Source organism: Salvia hispanica, chromosome 3 (genome assembly GCF_023119035.1).
Source record: "Salvia hispanica cultivar TCC Black 2014 chromosome 3, UniMelb_Shisp_WGS_1.0, whole genome shotgun sequence".
NCBI lineage: Eukaryota > Viridiplantae > Streptophyta > Magnoliopsida > Lamiales > Lamiaceae > Salvia > Salvia hispanica.
The window spans coordinates 6,046,656-6,068,560 of NC_062967.1; the positions used below are offsets into that span (position 1 = coordinate 6,046,656).

Here is a 21,905-nt window from a genome sequence, read left to right on the forward strand (position 1 = left end):
TAGGATAGAGGGGGACGAAAATTGCAGTACATAAAATTATGATTTTCTGTCTCCTTTATTCTCCTATTTATATTAAGTTCCTTTTGGGCCCAGACAGGGATCTATGGAAGGTTTTGGATATGAGCTCATCCAATTTACTTTTTACTAATTAAATTGAACCCACAATTTAATATAAGCTTAATTGGAATATTACGACCAGCCACTACAGAAGTAATATTGAACTCTCCCCATCCAAATCCAAAATTATAAGTAATCTGGGTTTCCGTTTTAACTTTCATTTCTCGCGCTTAAGATAAAAATGTCCATTAATTAATTAATGTCTTCTATGGACTTAATTAATTAACTTCTTATTAATGTCCGTTTTTAACCTTGTTTCGCGCTCTTCTTGAGGACATTATCAAACGAGACTCTCCTCGCGCACGATTCAATATAATAGTAATCCTAGCACCGCTAGATATTAATCACCACTACCCAATATATCAGGTTTATTGGGTTACGAAAAACCCGCACCATTTGATAAGTCAAAGTAATGCATAATCAATAATTGTATGCTCAATGCTAACCTACATTGATTAAGAAACAAATATTTGTCAAGACCTCGCCTTTCAGTAGATAGCCTAAGGACAAGTCTTGCTGTTAGATCCGTTCAGTGCTATACCACACCAATGTCATCTTATTTCAGTAAGGCTTAGAAATATGCAGACTGACATTGCAACCTTTCTCGATGGATAATCTAATTCCATCTAGGTTGTGAAATTCTTCTTTTTCTTTGTTTAGGACTGACCGTGTTACCTTAAAGTGGATGCCGTCCACAACCGGTCTACTAAAACAAAGACCTTAGACCTTGTTAAGTTAACTTATACATTTAAACATGCAATTAACATCCATTAAATGTAAAACATAACAACATTATGACAAAAATAATCTGTTTTATTCCTTAGAAAATAAAATAAGAGTTTTACAGTATTCAATCACTCAAAACGTGATTTGTAGTATACAAACTCTAACACTATATTATAAGAAATTTGGATTACAATGATTTGGAAGTATCTAGGAAATAAATCAAAATTGGTGCTATATAAAAAAGGAAACATAATTAAGAATCTGTTTGGTGGGTCTTCAACGACTTTGAGTCAACCTTATCCCCATTCATAGCAAAGTCATTAATTACTGAAATCTATTCAAATTTTCCATTTGCGTAAGTTGCACAACATGTTGACTATGTCTTTGCTGGACCTCATAAGTCAATCGTTACTTGAGAATATCTACCTACCATACAATCATAAATATTACTAGTATCACCATTAGTTTGGCTAAAACTTGGGTAACATTTACTCATTGTGAATGGAATAAATTGAGAAAGTCATTGTGAAACAAAGTTGTACTTGTAAGAATTAAAACACTAGAATTAAGCCAAAAAATCATCATTCGAAAGGAATCTGATCATTTCGGGTTAGACCTTGAAAATTATTCCTAAGAAACCACATGAAATATACACGAAATATTACACTAACAAATTGATTTAGCCTTTTTCAAAATTTCTCTGCAATCAGCTGTCGTGACTGAATTAGTTTTTCCCGGATGACACGTAATAACCACTCAATATACGACACGTGGTGTGGTCAACATCAAAAAAATGAGCAGCTCAACTCTAGTCTTACTTGAAGTCTCCTTTAAATACTGTAATCATGTACACCCAATTATACATCTAATAGACTATGAATGTATGCTGGTGTTGGTGCTGCTGCATAATAAGTTGTTGTCACGTTTTGTTAAACATCTATTGATTAATTCCATGAGAGCCATGATCCCAACACATCAAAGCCTCATCATTTCATCTTTCTTGGTGATTCTGTCACTCCATAGTTTGTTTGAATCTTGTGATGCCATATGCACCTTCGTCGTGCGGCATCATTCCCAACATCAGGTTTCCTTTCCGCCTCAAGGGCGACCCCAAGACGTGCGGTGATCGAAGATTTGAATTATCATGTGAAAATAATGTGACCTCCATCTCCCTTAATTCTCACAAATACTCTGTCAAAGCAATCAACTACACTGGCTACTATGACAACTCCATCATGAGGCTGGTTGATGCTTCCATAAACAAAGACGACATCTGCTCATTCCCCGCCTTTTCTACATATGCCTATACTCGTCCTTCTAACCTGTTACCGATTAATTCTTTGCCTATTAACTTTATAAGCTGTCCAAATCCCTTGAGCAACTCTTCCCTTTATACTGATATCACTACTCAGTGTACCTCTAATTCATCCCTACACAGATATGCTTATGTCAAGGTCGGCCAGATGAAGGTCTCAGAGTTGCCACACACCTGTGGAGTAGACCTCATAGTGATGACATCCTGGTATAATTTTAAGGGTTTGGACAACGTTTCGCTTTCAGAAATTCATGAGTCCCTCTTGTATGGATTTGAACTCGCCATCTGCCCTTGGTGTGGAACATCCAAAGTCTCCTTATTAATTCAGTGTAAGCATGAAAGGAGGCATGATTCCCACATATATTTTAGAAAATGGTGTTGATCACTTCTACTGTCTAATCATGTATTGTATGTACCTCATATCTGCAGGGTTTCTCCCAATTCTTGTGGTCTTTCTAGCATGTAAGTTCTTCATTTCGGATATGATTTCCTCTTGATCATTATTATTTTCTTCATCAATTAATTTTACAAATTCAGATATCAATCAACTAATTTTCTTGCTTGTAAGTTGCAGGTATGTTGTGTGTAGCAATAATCATCCCTGTATTCACCATATGTGGATTCGCCACTGTATCGCTACTCGTACTTTATATTCTATTGCTATTGAGATATATGTTATACACCGGTAAGAATTCTTTGTTTTTCACTAGTTGTCTGTATTTTTATATGGTAAGTATATTCTTGTTTGATTACCATATCTATCTACTCGGTGTGCAGGGCACGAGCATACAAGTAACCCGTTGTTCAATGGATCAACATTCCGTAGAATATATGGATTCGCATTCCATCTACTCGGTGTGCTTGCAGTTAGAGTCCCATATGTCGTGCCATCGAACCCGCTGCTGGCTCAAGTAGCAGTTGCCATCGGTGCGCTCTTAATTTCTGCTACTTTTCAACTCCTCATTTATAGTACAAATATTCAAACTTCTCATTAAATATTCCTAAAGCATGCATGGGATTGACTTTGAAAAGTTCTACAAAATAACAAATTTTCATTTTGGTTATTTTTTTATTTTTTTTTTAAATAACAATAATAGCACAAAATGATATTCCCTTCGTCTCTCATAACATGTCTCAATATGATTCGGCTTGATTTTGAGAATATATAAAAATGAATGGAAAATGGAAAATGGAAAATGAAGTCATATCTTTATATAGGGTTATTTGCCAAACACCAACTTTCAATATTTCTGGTTTTTCCCCCAAACTTATATTTTTGAATCTAAATACATTAATTTTGAGTTTTTTTTATTTTTTCCTAAAATTAAATTTTCCTGAAATTGAAACTGATGTGTTCGCCGCAAGTGTCAGCGTGGCAAAAGTCGACGAGTATTAAAACGAAGTCGTTTGGATAAAAAAAAATGGTATTTTTTCTTAAAATATGAAAGAAAATTAGTTGATAGAATATAGGATATATTTAACAAAAATAATACTAGTAAAAATAAAACGAAATCATTTGAGCATAAAAAACACATTGTTTTGTGAATGCATGGAATAATTAAGAAACTTGAAATTTTGTAATTAAAACTTATTTAATTCGGAGTATTTCATTTTCAATTCTTATGGTATTAATCATAATTAGACCAAATTATGAGATTTAAATTGTTATATCTAGGCCTGTCAAATCGGGTAACCACGGATACCCGATCCAAAAATTTCGGGTACTGAATTCCGAATTTCCCAAAAATTGATAACCGATACCCGATCCGAAACTTATTTCGGGTATCCAGTCCCGATTTTGGGTTTTTTTTTCTAGATTTATGTTAATTTTATTTGGGAATATAACAAGTTTGATGCATGCTCTGTCATTTAGTCTAAAATTTGGAAAAATCATGCATTGACTACAATGAGTTCAAGCTATGATAGAACACAGGTTTGCAAAATTATGTAACAAACCAATGTTTTAGAAAACGGACCGGCCGGCGAACCGGCGTCGTTACTGGTTCACTGGTTCAACCGGTTCACTGGTCAAACCATTGGTTGAACCGGAATATATAATAAACACATATATTAAATATTATTAAGAAATTTAATATTTTTATGTATTAAAATAGATGATGTTTATTAATTTAAGAAAATATATTTCGTAAAATAATATTATAATTAAATACGAATTAGGTATTAAGTTTAGATAAAAATATTCATTGATGTCAATAGCTAGGGTATATAAATTAAGTATGTAATATAAAAAATTTATTTATAGTAAATAATGAATCTTATATGGTACTAATAATAATATAGATGGTAAGTAGAGCATCATTAAAATATAGAGGATGATAATTATTTATATTATAATTAACAATTATATTAAAGAATATAAAATTAAAATGAATTATTAGTTTTTGTAGATAAAAATTTAATGGTTATGTATAAAAATATTTGATGTTCAAATTGTTCAATGAGCTCATGTGGTGGAGTGGTAGAGGTCTTATGTAGAAGAGAGGTCATGAGTTCAACTCCTACCAACAACAAATTTTAAACATTTTTAAACATTTTTAAACAAAACAATATTGAACCGGTTTCCGGTTCACGGTCCAGCTGGCCGGTTCTGCCGGTTCACAGCGGTTCAATGCATTGGTGGTTTAAAGGAGTGAACCGGACCGGACTACCTACCAGTTCGCGGTCCGACCGGTCGAACCGGCCGGTCTGGTCCGGTTTTTAAAACATTGTAACAAACTAATTCTACAATTAAACGCTTCTTAAGCACTCATAAGAGCATCTCTAATGCTAAATAGGCCAGCCATTTCTCTCTTCCTGCCATGTCAGCAGCACTAAAAATACACCTGCCACATCAGATTTAGGCCAGACGCAAAAAAATAATTTAAAAAATACTACATTTACGGAATTAAAATTACGATTAAATTACGGAATTAAATTTACGACACATATACGGGAAAATTAATTCATTTCATTCAAAAAAAAGTACAAAGATTTTAAAAAAATACATGATTTTTTTTTTAAAAAAAGGGCTTCCACACACGAGCCCCGCCACTCTCTACTCCTCGTCGCCGTCGCCGTCGCCGCCGCCGCTGCCACCACCCGTGGTATCTGAGCCCACGTCGGAACCCGCTAGCCGTGCCCTCGCGATTTCCAAATCAACCCGCATGCTCTCGAGCATCGAGTGAAGAAACATCTTCTCCGTGGGGTCGGTGGCGGTCCTCCAATCTTGGAAGACCTTGTACATCTGATCCCGCGTATGGTTACATGAATGGAGAGTGTACTCGAGTGGGGCGGGTGGGAGAGCGGAGGACTGGACCTCATGGGGCGATAGGGGGGATCCTCCCCTCGCAGCCCGTTGCGCCCGCTTTTGTCCAACCGGGCGAGGGCGACCAGCAAATGAAGGAAGGGATGGAAACTCCTCGAGCATCCGGGGGGAGGTCGTGGGATCCGCCGCTGCCGCCGCTGTAGTCGCCGGAATAGTTCGGCCTACTGCTTCTTCGGCCACCCGGCGTCGCACCCCGCCGAAACTTCTCGAGTCCTTCGGCAACAAAAAGCACTCCCGGAAGTTGAACTCCTTATACTTCCCCGCCAAGGGGAACCGACTCGGCTATCCTCCGGGCGTCCTCCTCATTCGCCCACTAGTGAGCGACGGACGGCGTTGGCGTACAACGACGAAAAATGGCCGACCGCGGCCCTGATGCGCTCTTACCCCTTCCGGACCTCCTCCCCGCTGAAGTCCTTCCCGTGCGGGCATTGCCTCCTATAGGCGGTTCGATCTTCGCCCACATGTTGACGACCCGCTGGATCGTCGCACACCTCCAACCACCCCCTAGCCACCCCGGCGTACTCATCCTCCGTCCACTTCCTCCGGCCGGGGGTGTCGTCACCAGCGGGCTGCGACGACTCGCCGACCGCCTTGGCCTTCCCCTTCGTCTTCTTCTTGGGCGCGGCCCGCCTCGCTGGAACGGGAGTATCCGGATCCCCGAGATCGATCCCCATATCATGCAATGACAGAAGGTCATCTCCAGTGAACTGTGTCTCCACTTGGGTCGACGTGTGAGACGAAGCCGTCAAAAAATCAAGCGAGGGACGATATACCGTGTCCCCTCCCGGTGACCCCTGCATCCCGGGATGCATACCGTGCTGCATCCCTCCCTGTCACATCATCCCCATCATCTGCTGCAAAAGCATCTGGCTGCTGCATCCCGGGCATACCTCCCCACCCCGGCGCTGACTGCCCACCGCTCCCCTGGCTCCCCTGCCCCCCGCCCGGCATCCCCCACGGCATACCCCGGCATACCCCCCCGGTTCCCCCCGGCGCACCGGCCATCATCCCCATCAACCGCCCCCAAGGAACGTTAAACCCCGGGGCCCATCTCGGCCCCATCCAGGATCCACATGTACCATGGGAGTCACGAGATCCGCTCGTCGCCGGGATTGGACTCGTTGTTGTGATCCATCGCTCAATGATGCTCTTGTACAGAAAGTTAGAGAGAGAAAAAACTCGTTAAAATAAGTGGTGCAAATGAAAATGAAACTAAAATCGCGTTTATATAGGCTTTTAAAAAAACAAAACAAAATTCGGCGCTGGCCGATCGGGCCGCCACAATGGCGGCCGGCGCATCGGCCACGGCCCACGCCGACCCGCTCGCCGATTTCCCGCTGGCCGCCTCCAATGGTTCGCTTAGCCGGTCGCTAGCCGACCATTGGAGATGCTCTAATGGAGGGACCTTCCCCATCGGCCTCCATTGCCTCACCACTGTGGCGGAAAGGCTGTCGATCAGCCCCCTCCCCTCTCCCCCAAAAGGCCAATGTATCCCCCTTGGCCGATCCAAATGGGGCGTCAATCGGCCCTCCATTGTGGTAAGAGGGCCGACGATTGGCCCTATGATCTTCCCTTTATTTTTTTACTGAAACACAGAAAGAGAGAGAGGAAGAGAAGAAGAAGAACAAGAGAAGAAGAAGAAGAAAGGTCGTTGTTGTCGAAGATAAAAAAAAATGAAATTCTAATTTATATTTAAACTATAAATTAGTGGGCCAATAATTTTATTAAATAAATGGACTAAAAATTAGTGGGCCAATAATTTTATTAAATTAATGGACTATATTTGAGATGACCTAATTTAGGTTTTCATTTAATTAATTAATAAGTTGTCACATAGAGGTAAATTAAAATTTATTTCATGTACTATAATATTTTTACATTTTAATTTAATTAAGTTAATAACATATTAAATATAGAAAATTAAAATAAAATAATGATAATATGAAAATGTTATGGAAGAGAAGAGCCATATGGGAGGCCCCTTCCATTGTGGGGAGATAAGCCCTTTCAAAAATGAATAATGTGAAAATAATAAAAAAAGAAAGGCCTAGAAAGGACCAACCATTGCTAATGCTCTTAATCTTGTTTGCCTTCTGTCATTAATTTCTTACAGTGAGTTTACATACACACTAAGACACATACACGCCAAGATACACTAATAAAGATCATCTTCAAACATAAATAATCCAACAAAAAAGCAATACAAAAAAGGAAACTTTAAAGAATCCAACAAAAAGCTGGTTGCCGAGAGCGCGCTGCAGTGCTGGAAGAGGAGAGGGTCGAGAGCTCGTTGCGGGATCAGACAGAGAGGGGCAGCGCCACGGCGGTGGACGACAGCAGAGGGAGGCGCCTAGGCGAGAGCAGAGGCAGGAGAAGGGAGGGAGGTGTGCGTTCATGGTTTTTAAGCTTTTGTGGTACTCTAAAATGTGACTTTCAAAATTACATTTAATTTATTAAATGATTTTTTTTAAAATCGGATAATTCGGATATACCCAATCCCGATCTGAAACCTGAAAAATCAAATATTGGGTATCCAATTACCCAAATTTTGGGATTTGGATACCCCATATCCACATTTTGACATGCCTAGTTATATCCCTTGAATTTAAGGTGATATTTAAATTATCCAATAGTAATATTTAAAATTCATTTTATTGTCACACCTTTTGTTTGTGCAAATATTGAGGAAGCATAGTATGCATTTGATTATTTTCTTGACATGACAGACTTGGTCGTCTTGCTATCAAGGGGTATCATTTTCCCTTTCATGTTGTGGCTTTTGATATACAAATTCCGAAGGTCTTTCTCCGACTATAACATTATAGAATCCTTCCTCCAAAGTGATAACAAACTCTCACAAATCAGATATTCATATTTAGACATAAAGAGAATGACAAGAGGTTTTCAAGAAAAATTAGGTGAAGGAGGCTATGGTTGTGTTTACAAGGGAAAGCTTCGAAGTGGGCATCATGTAGCAGTCAAAATGCTGGTGCAATCAGGAGGGAATGGTCTAGACTTTATAAATGAAATAACAACAATTGGAAGGGTACGTCATGCCAATGTGGTGCAACTAGTTGGATATTGTGCACAAGGCTCCAAGCGTGCTCTCATCTTTGATTTCATGCTCAATGGTTCTCTTGAGAAGTACCTCTTCAACAGAAAAAGAATGAATTACTTAAATTGGAAAACAAAGTTTGATATTGCCATTGGAATAGCTCAAGGAATTGAATATTTGCATCGAGGGTGTGACATCCAAATTCTTCATTTTGACATCAAGCCTCACAACATACTCCTCGACCATAACTTCATCCCCAAAGTATCTGATTTCGGGCTAGCCAAGTTATGCTCCGGAGAGAAGGAGGTAATTACGTTAACGGCCATTAGAGGAACCATAGGGTATGTTGCTCCAGAACTCATCATCAATAGAGGTATAGGCAGAATCTCTTCCAAGGTGGATGTCTATAGTTTCGGGATGTTGTTGATGGAAATGTTGGGCTTAAACAGAGTGTTGAGGGAAAACAAAGATGATTCTACAAAGTATTTCCCATATTGGATATATGACCACATTAAGCAAGGCAGGGAGATTGAAATTGAAAAGGTGGAGGAAAACAATAGTAATGATGAGGATGATGATGTTCGGAAGATGACAATAGTTGCATTATGGTGCATACAAATGAATCCAAATGATCGTCCATCAATGAATCAAGTGTTGCAAATGTTAGAAGGTGATGTGGAGCGCCTGCAGATTCCAGAGGTTCCATCATCGCAATCAACACAAATTGCTGGAAATGAGGAAGGGAGTTGGCTTACAGATGCAACTGATTCTGTACACATGCTCCATCATAACAATGTTAGCACCTTAGAGATTACTATTGCATGAACCTCTTCTTTCCAGTCCCCCTTCCTACATCCATCTCTTCTTCTACATGTATCTGTACTCTACTCATCCTTAGTAGTGATATGTAATCATAAATCATTTGCTTCTAACCATTGCAAAGAGCAGATTTCATCATATATAACTCTGACTCCATACAATAAATATAATCCATATAGCATTATCATAATACCTTAACTTCCAGTTGAAACCAAAACAACAAGATTCTTTCCCCTGTTTCAGAGGAAGGCCAAAATATTTTCCTCATTAAGTGTCTTAATTTGAACTTGCTTACTCGTACAAACGCCACAGTATTACCAGAATCGGATAAGACTGAATATAGATAGACTTACATGGCATCAGAAGTCGATATACTATCTTTCTCGATAAATTTCAAGGGCAATTTATCTAGTGGCAGTGGTATATCTACAAAACCAAGCAGCATTCATTATGATTTTCGTGCAAAGATCATTTTTTATGTGATTAAATGAAACATATAGCATGTGCTGATTGCACAAGCACTAAATTTACCTGCTTATGAAGCTTCCATTCGATGAATTATTGGAACATGAGGAAAGTCGACATGGGCAAAAACGCAAACAGGTAGTATGCAAACCGAATGCAGCTGATCTCTTAAAAAGAAACTCTTGTACAACTCATTCATTAATCGAATAATCAATCAATGTTTTAAGTTTTAACCATCAATTGTACTTTTTTAACAATGTTGATACTCTTAATTATATACTTCTAAAATACATGAACTTAGTACCACTTCACTATTTAGTTAATTAAATTTAAATGTATTGTTGAAAAGATCTCAATAATGCACTATCGGTTGCTCTATAAATGTAGACAATTAACTATTCATTTTTTTTCAAAAAAAACATGAATTTTTATTGAGTATTTTGTTAAATTCAAATATATTGTCGAAATTTGAAAAGATCTCAACAATGCAATATCGATAGCATTTTTTAGTACAAATAATGTAAAATTATTTAATGTCAACAACTTTCAAGTCATTCTTTTTATGACCTAAATTCATCAATATGAGTAAAATTAGAAACTAGCCCCAATTTTTTGTAAAAATCATGCCTACGAGCTAATCATATTTGAAATATTAATCTGTCATAGAAATTGATTAAGACTGATAATTTGATTAGCAAAGTTTAATTTAGTAATACTCCCTCTTTCCCACTTTAGGAGTTTCGGTTTACCATTTTTGGGTGTCCCACTTTAGGAGTCCCGGTTGGAATATTCCATAAATGGTATTAGGCCCTACATTCCACTAACATTTTTCCACTCATATTTTATTATAAAACTAAAATTAAAAATAGGATTCACATTCCACTATCTTTTTTCATCAACTTTTTTTTACATTTCTCAACTGGAACTTCTAAAGTGGAACGAAGGGAGTATATTTTAGCAAATCAATACAACAACAAAAATGCCCGAGCATCTCTTAGTATACTAAATTATAGGAAACGTCATAATGTTTCGGCAGATAATCAAAAGAATTAAACAAAATCATTAAATTCCTTTTAATGTAAGTAAAATGCATTAATCCGAGTCTACCTAAATTAGAGGGCCTTCATTGATTTTTATAGCGATTCAACTACATTTTTTATATCATAAAACTGGTGGTGAAAATGAAACTCCACAGCTCAGCAAACTTAATTTAGAATTTATGTGCATGATTTAATTTTATACAGTGTTTTTTCCCACTGCTCGATTGCCTTGACCGACCATTCATTCTAGCTGATAGTAACATTCGTCTAATTAATGTTTACTTTTTCGATATTATAAATACCCATAAGCTACAAAAATAGAAATTCTCGAATAAAGCTTAAATTACCTATTTGAGAAATAGAGAACATATATAATTCAATTATTCGAAAGACAATTTATGTTATAGCATTATAGCATACACAAAATTTCTGCATATTTCGAGAGGAAAGTTGAATTGTTTTATCAAATTTATAAGTTGAATTGGATCCAAAGCTCGATTATCATTTTATTTATTTATTTGAAGCTGTAAAGAAAATGAACAAATCGATATTTGATTTTTAGTAACATAAAAAATTAATGAATTCAAATATTAGTATAGAAATATATAACAGTGCTCATGTAAGTATTATATTTGACGTAATATTTTTCAATAATAATAATAATGAGGAGAAGGAAATGTTTGATTAGGTAGAAAAATTGACATTTATCTTGACAAGCGTGTTTAGTAAGACACCCGACAACCTAAATAATTATGATGATAGTTTTTGGAAATAATCCCATTTTGTTAGTTGTTGTTATAATTCATTTTCTTGAATCTAAAATATCAGCTTTCTAATTTTGACATTGTGGTCCTATATATTTCCTAATTATAATATCTTGTTTAGTGATAATTGACATTTAAAAAGTCTCATGATATTGTAAATTCAATCTTTCATATAATTGCATATATTTGATACTTTAACATTTCTGTTTGAGATAGAAATAAGTATCCATACATATCTTGTTTATCTTTTAATTGCCTTTTGAGGACTTCATCTAGTAATCACCAAAATGTTATTGGTAGCTTTATCTTTTAATGGAATTTTTCATACTATATGGAGTAAAAAATGAACTAAATATACTATTTAACTTATTTTAGTTTTTAAGTGCCAATGTCTTTATTATTTAGGTACACCACCTATTTTTTTAATGATGTTTAGAGATGAATGTGATATGCGAGCTTAATGGCCACACCAACTCCAAAATAAAATCAAATCAAATCAATTTAGTCACAATTTTTTTTTTTAATTTGACACAACCTCTAAAGTAGTGCCATGCTTTCTTTAACACCATCATTTTAATGTAGGGGTCTATTTGGTTAGCATGCAATGCTACCTCCTATTTTATCCTAAAATAAAATACAATAATTTAAATGTGAGATGGAGCACTAAATTGATCAAATCATTTATCAAGTGAGCATATCATACTACATGTTTCTCGATATTCTTCATCATCAAGTGTAGCATTTATGATAAGTGATAACATTGAGAAGAGGGATATTGGTAAGTGTAAGAAATGTTGAAGAATGTGTATATTAGTAACCTGGTGAAGAGGGCATGCAGCCGACACGTGTCATATTCCCATTGGGTGATCACAACTGTAATGGTGCAGCTACCCCCGTGAGAAAGATTAAATACTATAGCAAGTGCGCGGGCCATCACTTTACTTCTCTCCCTCTCTCCAAATATATACCCATAAATCATGTGTACACATTTTGTTACATGTACTGCCTTTCCCCTTTATTTTTCTTTAATTTTAGTCACATGCTGATAATAGTATTACGGTTTCATTTAGTTGGAGCGCTTTAAAATCTTTCACATATCAAGAAATAGACACAAAGTTGAAACAAACATGGCGCAGGATCACTAGCCTTTCTGGTTTGTTTCTTCATCATCATTTCTTCTATGTTTATTCTCTTTAAAATGTATGTTTACATGATCATGTAAATTTTTCAGTCGCCGGAAAATGGGGAAGAAAGGAGGCGGAGGCGGCTGGTTTTCGTCGGTGAAGAAAGTCTTCAAGCAGTCTCCCACCAAAGAATCCCCTGAAAAAAAGGTTAGTTTTTTGCTTGGAATGTTCATCACTCTCTTTCCTCTATATGTATGTGACAAAGTGACAAATTTTTGTGATGAATGATGATCAGTTAGCATACTTTGATGAAACTTGTGTTTGTTAGTACATCATTTCTCCCACATTACCATCTTTGTGAAAGTGTTTATTAAATGCCATCAAATTCAAATCCTCCATTTTGGGATAGAGCAATCGGGATTATCTTCAGTAATCAAGAAGCTAATGTTAATTTTGGTTGTAATAATGTTATCATTAAAGATTAATGGTGTATCCAAATCCAATCATGTAAGAATGGTGCCCACTTGTATGGTCCCAAATGAAGAAAAGGCCAAAACAAGAACACCATGGCCTCAACTCTCTCACATGTTGCTTTCCTTCCAACCAAGCCCCCCACTTTCATCATGTGCTCTGCTTGACTCACTTCTCACTCACAACCTATGCTTTTTCTATTGATAGATCTTGTAAAGTTTTGGAGTTTTGTTTGATCTTGATGTTGAGAGATGAAAATGCATATGTTAGTGCAAATCTTGACCCTTAATTAACATGAGACTGATCATGGAAGGTTTGTTCATGTTTCTTGATGATTTAGAAGGAAGAAGTGGAGAAATGGCACTATGAAGCTCCGGAGGAGGTGTCCCTCGAGAGTTCCCCCGGGTTCACCAACGGGGAGAGCATAGAGTCCTCCCCTGTGGGTGAGGATCCGAGCCATGCCATGGCTGTGGCCGCGGCCACAGCAGCCGCGGCTGAGGCAGCAGTGGCGGCCGCACAGGCGGCTGCCAAAGTGGTTAGGCTGGCTGGGTACGGCCGCCAGTCTAAGGAAGATAGGGCCGCAACGCGCATACAAGCCCACTACAGAGGATATCTGGTTAGTGAAGTGTGTGTTTGATGCATTTTGAATTGGGCCGTGTGGGCTTATAGTGGTGTCGATTTTTAGGCGAGGAGGGCTTTGCGCGCGCTCAAGGGGTTGGTGAGGCTGCAGGCTCTCGTTAGGGGTCACAACGTGCGGAAGCAGGCGCAAATGACCATGCGGTGCATGCAAGCGCTTGTGCGCGTGCAAGCACGCGTTCGTGCTCGTAGGCTCCAGCTCACCCACGCCAAGCTTCGGGGCAAGCTGGAGGAGGAGGAGAAGCAGAGGAAGAAGTTTGAGAGTGAAGAATGGGGTAGGAGTAGAATGAGAAATAGCCCTACAAGAAAATTGCATGAGTTTGAAGTCAAGAGGGACAGAGCTCTTGCCTATGCTCTAGCCTACAACCAGGTTCTAAAGATGTTTAACTTTAAAGATATTGGTCTCTAAAATCATAAATTTATTTGAATTATAGTATCTAATATTAAACTTATTGCTGTCAGCAACAAATGTTACATTCTGATATGAATGAGCACAATGTTGGGCATGAAAAGTCGCAGTGGGGTTGGAATTGGCTGGAGCGATGGATGGCGTCGCAACCCTACCACACCCGACATGTGGTGGCGCGCGACGACATTTCTGAGAAAACGGTTGAAATGGACTTGGTTATGGGTCGACTAAGCGGAGACTGTATCGAATCAAGCCCCTATACACGAACACAAGCACGAACGCGAGGAGGGTGCATGGTGGACGTCCCTAGCTACATGGCCCCGACACAATCCGCGAAAGCAAAGGTACGGACTCAAGGGCCGACTAAACAGCCCAGCCAGCTGCCGGGAGTACAGTGGAATTCGTCTACAAAGAGAGTCAATGGATACGACTCGTCAAGTTCGGGTGGAGGGACAATTTATCAGGCTCAACGAAGCCCGAACCCCAAAGATCGCGGCACGGCTAAGTGGATGTGCAGCCCGGAGTCCAGCAGTGAGGATCGGGCATACTCATCGGGCTCGAGACATACTTTCGTGTGATATTATCCATATTAATAATGTTGGTATTCATCTTAATATCATGAGTCAAGACTGTTGTGTGATCAAGTCTATTAACTTATGATAAAACGTTGTGAAATAAATAATTTTGTGAACATCTCCACTAAAACAAAAATGTATATTTGTTCCGACGTTAATGGTCATGAGTTTCGAACCTAAACTTTGGGATTATTGCATCTAATATTGACCTACGTTTACCTATCTCGTTTTCTGCTCGTTTTCTGGTTACATGTATATTTTATTCTATTAATCTCAATTTTATTATGAGAAGTTGAGATTTGAGAACCAAATTTCGTGTTTGGAATTTGGATCGATCTAGTATTTGTTGAATCAAATAAATGAAGTATGATAAAACCATCACCAATTCATCATCATAAAATAGGAATTAATTTTTCAGAAAAATAGGTTCAATTTCAATATAGTGCGATTCATTTAGTTTTTATTTTAAAAAATTACTAGTAACATTAATAAAAAAAAATTATATCACTAGACCAGCATTTTGAGTATGACCGGTAGTGATATTTCCACTGTATTTATAATAGGGAGTAGTAGAAGATATTTTTATTCTTGGTCACACACTGCTGTCAATTTAAAGACTCATTTTTGCTCAAGATGATTCAAATATTTCATGTACATGGAAAATAGTTAAGCCATTCGATTAATGATTGGAATAAAGGTAAATATTTAAGCCATTCGATTAGTGATACGGAAGGAATCATCTTTCCAATCGGAATATCGATAATTATTCCTTTTAATGTTTCCTTATTAATTTAAATTATGATTAATATATAAATTATTTAAATTAACAATGGTTGACATCGAAATTAGGAGTAGTTCGTTTTTATATCGAAGATTCTGGAAATCAAACCCCTCGAAGACGATGTTCTTTTCATAAGCTTGAAATTGGATCGTGAAACAACAATACAGTGTCAGATGATCAATGAATTCAAATTACATCAATAATTCAAAGGCATCTCTCTTTCAATCACAGAAAGTAGAACGAAATTGAGAGAGAAAAATATTGAAATTAAAATAATTTTAAGGCGTCCTTCAGAGAATTTCGAAAGAATCGATATCAATCACAAGATATTCAGTATTAGCATGGTTTAGATTCCATCACGAGGAACGCCAAAGAAGGACGAATTGAAACAAGAAAAAAGATGTAAAAAATTGGGGATCGAAATGCTCAGATAGATATGAGAAGTAATTATTTTCCCTGACCTTACACAAAGAAGGTCTCATAATGAGCTGGGATTAATCAATCTTATCATCACCGCAAAAACGCCAATCCACCATTTTCACAAACACAAAACTGTAACAAATCACAACTTGAAATGGATGATTCCACGAAACACAGGCTATGAAATGCAGATAGTGAAGAATATGGGGTGGGGATTTAAATAGCGGGAAGAGTTAGGGTTCCTAATTTGCAATGCAGCAGATGGGCTTGAGTCTTCGGCCCATCTCATAATGTAATGTTTTTGGGCCATCTTGTAAAATTGATACTAGTATTCAATTAAACTTGCATTATTTCGATTGATAAATTATTAGATGAAAGAAAAATTAACTCACACTAGATCTTACTAATTGATCAGTCAATTGAAGTCCATTTTCAAGAAAAATAAGTCTTCCACTAAAGACTTACTCAATAAACAAGGTCATAAGTAAGATTCGGGCCTATTCCCAACCCGAGTTAGCATATTTGGTGAATTCCATACTAATTCGGACTTGACAATGATATCTCCATTTGTCGGAGACTGTTGGTGGCTGAAATTTGCATCAACTTGTGAAGATGTAAAACTCAAAAGATTATAGGACGAATTTAGCAAGTTGATACAACAAAATATATTTAAATAGCAAGTATAGATAGATAGACAGCGTGTAACTACCACAGCTTCAGTATCACGAGATGATCGCCAACATAACTTGACACGTGTCACACGTTAAATTTCACAGGCTTCCAAACGGCGCCGTTCCATCGCCCTCTCTCATGACACAGCTGTTTTTTTTCGCGCTTTCATCAGATCCTATGGCTACTTTGTGTGCGCTGTTCCCTCAACATTTCCCTTCATATTCACTTCTTCTTCAATTCCTTTCTTCTTGACTCGGCTACTCTCTTCTACGTTTCTCCTCCACCTCCCATGGAGGCGCTGCACATCGCCCCTGGGAGAAATCTCGCCGTAAAATTGGTTCAAAACAGCGGCGTTGATTGCTTTAGCGGTGTTAGGCAGGTGGGCTTTGCTTCTTTGTTATCTGGGAAGAGAAAAGATCGGTCCTTTTGTGTTAGAGCGAGATCGTATAAGGAAGAGGGTGAGATTGCGAGTAGGGGAAGCGGTAATGCCCAGAATAAGGAGAAGGAGCAGGGAATTTTTCTGGGAGCTGAGAGGGATGGGACTGGCTCTGTTGTTGGCTTTCACTTGATTCCTCACTCTGGTCAGAATTGGGAGAAAATCCTTCTTAGTTTTTCATCGGCGCAATTGAGTTCATATTGAATTATGTGTGTGTTTTTGTTCTAGAAGAGTATGGATGGGTTTATGACTTCGATTCATTGAAATGAATCTGCTGTTGAAACTTAGTGGGATTGGTCTAATGTCCCTCTTTCTTAAATATCCCTGTCGTTTTCTGTATAATGATGATGTAATGTCGCTCTCTCTTGCATGTGTGGTAGGCGAGAAAAACTCATCTTCAGTGAACTGCTGGTGGATATTATACTATTGGTTTAATGAGTTAAATATTAGTGTGATTACAGTTTCATGTTTCTCATAAATAAATAAACAGAGTGATTCCTTGGCTTGAATAAGACTTAGTTTTATGTATCATTGTTTCTCTTCCATTTTCTTCCATTTCTGGCTTTCCAGTGGAAAAAGGTTGTAATCATGCTGTAGTATTTGTGTCCTCGTTGTCAAGATCAAGAATAATTGAACAACGTTATAGGAAAATCTCGAATGAGATAGAAACTTGGGAAGTAAGAGCTGAAGTAGAGAGTGTAGTGTCTTGTTCTTTTAGGTTCTTTTAGGTTCTTTTTGTGGATTGAGCTGCATGAGTACTTTTTTCAGGGTATTTTAATTAGATGAAACTTTTCCGTGGAATATTATGGCAATCCAAGTTCTAAGGATAAGTATGTCCGATTGCAGCAGTCAGTGATGAAAGAATCTTGGAAACTCAAGAAGCTGAAGCGGATAAGCTGTTTGAAGAAATCAACACTAGTGATACTACTTCACCCACCACCACCTACAATGTGGTTTTTGTGACCTCTGAAGCAGCCCCATATTCGAAAACCGGAGGCTTGGGTGATGTTTGTGGCTCTTTACCTATAGCATTGGCTGCACGAGGTCACCGTGTAATGGTCGTCTCTCCTCGATATTTGGTTGGAGGCTTATCAGATAAAAAGTTTGTGAATGCTGTAGATATGGAAAGGCCGACCAAGATCCATTGCTTTGGTGGTGTGCAGGAGGTTGGATTCTTACATGAATACAGGGCTGGAGTTGATTGGGTAAATAGATTCAACTATCTTCTATTATTGAGTTGTATCTAAAGATATCCGTCTTTAACTTGCTCAATTGTATATCTTGTGCCATAACCAACATTGGCTTTTCATATATTAGGTCTTTGTCGACCACCCCTCATACCATCGACCTGGGACTCCATATGGTGATAGTTTTGGTGCTTTTGGTGATAATCAGGTAAGTGGCTGGTCTCATAGATATATAAATACGATCTGCACTCAAAAGTAATTGATGAGTCTGTGCATCTTATTAAGAATAGAGCATATGCCTTCATATTCAATTCCAGTATCAAGTTTATACTATCCGATAACAACAATACACTTTTTTTTATAATCTTTACCCTCTTTCGTGAACAGTTCCGGTTCACTTTGCTTTGTCACGCAGCTTGTGAGGCTCCCTTAGTGCTGCCGCTGGGAGGGTATACTTATGGAGAAAAATGTCTATTTATTGCAAATGACTGGCATGCTGGCCTAGTTCCTGTGTACGTGACCTTTACATCTTCTCTTTTATGAACAATTCATGGTTCCTTATTAAGGTCTTATAACTCTCGCCTTAAGCATAGCTACTACTACATGAGCAGATTAACAAGTACTAAATAGACTAAGAAAGGGTTTTCTTTCAACAGTACCATATGATGATTAGTAATGTTTTTCTTTAACCATAATTTGCCTTCGAGTGGATGTAAATTGTGATTTCCATTTGTTCAATGATTTTAGGCTCTTAGCTGCAAAATATCGTCCACATGGTGTATACAAGGATGCACGGAGTATAATTGTGATTCATAATCTAGCCCATCAGGTGAGTTCAGTTTTTTGTCAGATAAGTTGGAGAGTTACAAAGGGACGTGGGTATTTTTACATACTACTGTAGTTCTTTTTTTGCATACTACTCCTTGTCTTTGTGCAAGTGTCTGTGTAAATATGTAATGATGTATAAAAACACGAGGAGGCATGTGGTCAAGCACAATGTATTTCATTAGAGAACCCACATGCTTCAACATAAATTGTAAACCTTTATTTGTTGCCTTGTTTGAAGAACAGTGATGACTGACGAGGTGTAAATGACATTGATTATCTTCATTTAGTAGTAACAATACACGATCTATCTATTTATTGTTCAGGGTGTGGAGCCAGCAGTCACGTATAAGAATCTGGGATTGCCTCCTGGGTGGTACAAGGCGCTAGAATGGGTTTTCCCAACTTGGGCGAGGACACATGCTCTCGACCCTGGCGAAGCAGTCAATGTTCTGAAATCTGCTATAGTCACTGCTGACAGGATAGTGACAGTAAGCCAGGTAATATTATGATACAAATCATGTGATATCGATCATATTGGGATGGGTAAGGCGTCAGTAGGCTATGGAGTTACAAAGAGTGGTATCAGTTTTCTTCGGTCACATTGACCCTAAACCAAGTCCTCAACTTTCACCGCCTTCCTGTTTTCTGGTAATTATCACATTTTATTACTCTCTTTTGTTTTTTCATGCAGGGTTACTCCTGGGAAATAACCACCCCCGAGGGTGGATATGGGTTGCAAGAGCTGTTAAGCAGTCGGAAATCAGTTTTGACAGGTATGTTGTGTCGATGATAATGACATGTCTGCATCAACAAATCAAGTCAGTTCTGCTCATAATAACATGCGACCCTGCAGGAATCACAAACGGGGTTGATACCAATGAATGGAATCCATCTATTGATCCACATCTTCCTTCTTTCTACTCGATTGATGACCTCTCTGGAAAGGTTATGATGCTCCCAAAATTGTTAATATTATTTCGACATCAATGTATGCCTATGACAGCTAGCTTAACTATCTGCTGCTGTTCATTCCAGGTTGAGTGTAAGGCTGCGCTACAAGCAGAACTCGGTCTTCCAATCCGACCCGATGTTCCTCTGGTGAGAATATAGTTCTCCCATGATTTAGTTAATACTAGGGTTACTTAAGCCTAAGTTTTTCTCAAAGTTTGATGTCTCCACAGATTGGGTTTATCGGGAGACTCGACTACCAGAAAGGTGTCGACATTCTTCTTTCAGCTGCCCCAGATCTTATGCACGATGATGTCCAACTTGTAAGACTGCTACTTCCTTGTTCGGTTGATATATCTGCAAATCGCTGTACGTGTATAAAGTTACTAAACTCTAGCTTGTTATACTATAGGTAATGCTCGGATCCGGAGAAAAACAATATGAAGACTGGATGAGGCAACTTGAATCCACTTATAAGGACAAGTATCGGGGTTGGGTTGGGTTCAACGTCCCGATCTCTCATAGGATTACAGCAGGGTAATTTGATGTTTAATCTAACTGATTGCCCTATGTGAGTAATTGTTTGTTGATATGAGTAGAGCTTTTGCAGCTGTGACATACTTGTGATGCCTTCAAGATTCGAGCCATGTGGGCTGAACCAGTTGTATGCAATGAGATATGGCACTGTTCCCGTTGTCCACTGCACCGGGGGACTTAGAGTGAGATCACCCACTGCGGTCTACGAGCGTTTTTTTCTCAGTTTATCGAATAAAGTGATTTGACACCTCACCTTTCTATTCATCAGGACACGGTTCAAACTTTTGATCCATATGCGAATGAAGGCACTGGTGAAGGTACCGGGTACGTGTCATTTCCATCGACATTTTCCGACTCAAACCATTTCAATTGCAAGATCTTTGTATGTCCTTAACTTGTGAAAATTCTTGGGCTTTGTCATAGGTGGGCATTTTCTCCTCTAACAAAAGAAAGTTTATTGACTGTAAGTTCTATCTCATGATCATACATGAACGGTCGCCCTGATATCGTATGATTTCTCATCTGTCATTTCGTCTCTACAGACCCTACGGATAGCAGTTTCGACGTTCATAGAGCACAAAGTTTCGTGGGAGGGACTAATGAAGCGTGGGATGGAGAAGAACATGTCGTGGGACAACGCTGCAGTTCAGTACGAGCAAGTCTTCGGCTGGGCCTTCATCGATCCTCCTTATGCTGGCTGACTCTGCAGGAACACAAAAAACGCAGCTTGCAGGCGGTAAAACTTGCACATTTTTGCTACACTACGCAATAAAAAAAATGGGGATTTCGTTGCTGATTCTGCTCAAAATTCTTTTGCTATTACGTCTGAGGATGGTCACACCATACATATAAAACATAGCAAATGTAGGAGCTCTCTAGCTCGTTCTTTCGAGTGTTGCGTCTCAATGTCAAACTTCCGACACGTGCTTGTGTTTGTGCTCGATAAGCTTAGTTCTGCTTGAAGCTAAGTCTCTAGAGATGGAAGATGTTGATGAAACAATGGATTGTCAATAGCAGGTGGTAATGTGATGAGAAGTATAACAAAGATAACTATTTACAAACCCTCACAATATACTCATTATTCAACAATATTTTGGGATGGTTTTTGTTCTTCTGATTTGAAATTTCTTGTTATGGTTACAAATCAAATTTTAGAGGAGGTGGTTTTGTTGTTTAGTTCAGCTAGATATTGAATAATGGGCATAGATTGGCAAGCATTAAATTAAAATTATTTAATAAATATTGAAAAAACTGA

General features: G+C 38.3%; 3 protein-coding genes and 2 non-coding genes across 5 annotated transcripts; 3 read left to right on the top strand and 2 right to left on the bottom strand.

Moving 5' to 3' along the window:
* The first annotated feature begins 1,737 nt into the window (after positions 1–1,737).
* Positions 1,738–9,470, top strand: LOC125213733 (LEAF RUST 10 DISEASE-RESISTANCE LOCUS RECEPTOR-LIKE PROTEIN KINASE-like 2.5). The gene is made up of 5 exons (XM_048114438.1): positions 1,738–2,487; positions 2,588–2,620; positions 2,733–2,843; positions 2,936–3,085; positions 8,210–9,470. Exons 1-5 carry the CDS (start codon positions 1,884–1,886, stop codon positions 9,361–9,363), a joined length of 2,052 nt encoding a protein of 683 aa, XP_047970395.1. The 5' UTR covers positions 1,738–1,883; the 3' UTR covers positions 9,364–9,470.
* Positions 9,471–12,600: 3,130 nt separating this feature from the next.
* Positions 12,601–15,063, top strand: LOC125213734 (protein IQ-DOMAIN 21-like). The gene is made up of 5 exons (XM_048114439.1): positions 12,601–12,779; positions 12,858–12,957; positions 13,562–13,837; positions 13,907–14,227; positions 14,320–15,063. Exons 2-5 carry the CDS (start codon positions 12,868–12,870, stop codon positions 14,842–14,844), a joined length of 1,212 nt encoding a protein of 403 aa, XP_047970396.1. The 5' UTR covers positions 12,601–12,779; positions 12,858–12,867; the 3' UTR covers positions 14,845–15,063.
* An 843-nt stretch (positions 15,064–15,906) lies between these two features.
* LOC125217246 lies at positions 15,907–15,989 on the bottom strand. Its single transcript, XR_007175663.1, has one exon. It is a non-coding gene; the product is annotated as a small nucleolar RNA snoR53Y (small nucleolar RNA).
* A 51-nt stretch (positions 15,990–16,040) lies between these two features.
* On the bottom strand, positions 16,041–16,146 carry LOC125217237. The gene has a single exon (XR_007175654.1). It is a non-coding gene; the product is annotated as a small nucleolar RNA snoR69Y (small nucleolar RNA).
* A 719-nt stretch (positions 16,147–16,865) lies between these two features.
* LOC125213649 (soluble starch synthase 1, chloroplastic/amyloplastic-like) lies at positions 16,866–21,542 on the top strand. Its single transcript, XM_048114304.1, has 15 exons — positions 16,866–17,295; positions 17,997–18,355; positions 18,468–18,545; positions 18,725–18,849; positions 19,085–19,166; positions 19,489–19,662; positions 19,857–19,938; positions 20,019–20,110; positions 20,201–20,263; positions 20,347–20,436; positions 20,526–20,650; positions 20,724–20,832; positions 20,919–20,974; positions 21,074–21,113; positions 21,193–21,542. The coding sequence occupies exons 1-15, from the start codon at positions 17,004–17,006 to the stop codon at positions 21,349–21,351; spliced, it is 1,926 nt and encodes a 641-aa protein (XP_047970261.1). The 5' UTR covers positions 16,866–17,003; the 3' UTR covers positions 21,352–21,542.
* Positions 21,543–21,905: the final 363 nt, after the last annotated feature.

Excerpts from the sequence above, each read along its gene's own strand:
- LOC125213733 (XM_048114438.1), top strand. The coding sequence starts at position 1,884 with ATGCCATATGCACCTTCGTCGTGCGGCATCATTCCCAACATCAGGTTT. Across the intron at positions 2,488-2,587 it reads AGTCTCCTTATTAATTCAGT|GGTTTCTCCCAATTCTTGTG; the intron begins GTAAGCATGAAA and ends TCATATCTGCAG. Across the intron at positions 3,086-8,209 it reads TCAAGTAGCAGTTGCCATCG|ACTTGGTCGTCTTGCTATCA; the intron begins GTGCGCTCTTAA and ends TTGACATGACAG.
- LOC125213734 (XM_048114439.1), top strand. The coding sequence starts at position 12,868 with ATGGGGAAGAAAGGAGGCGGAGGCGGCTGGTTTTCGTCGGTGAAGAAA. Across the intron at positions 12,958-13,561 it reads AAGAATCCCCTGAAAAAAAG|AAGGAAGAAGTGGAGAAATG; the intron begins GTTAGTTTTTTG and ends TTGATGATTTAG. Across the intron at positions 14,228-14,319 it reads ATGCTCTAGCCTACAACCAG|CAACAAATGTTACATTCTGA; the intron begins GTTCTAAAGATG and ends TATTGCTGTCAG.
- LOC125213649 (XM_048114304.1), top strand. The coding sequence starts at position 17,004 with ATGGAGGCGCTGCACATCGCCCCTGGGAGAAATCTCGCCGTAAAATTG. Across the intron at positions 17,296-17,996 it reads TCACTTGATTCCTCACTCTG|CAGTCAGTGATGAAAGAATC; the intron begins GTCAGAATTGGG and ends GTCCGATTGCAG. Across the intron at positions 20,975-21,073 it reads GGCACTGGTGAAGGTACCGG|GTGGGCATTTTCTCCTCTAA; the intron begins GTACGTGTCATT and ends GCTTTGTCATAG.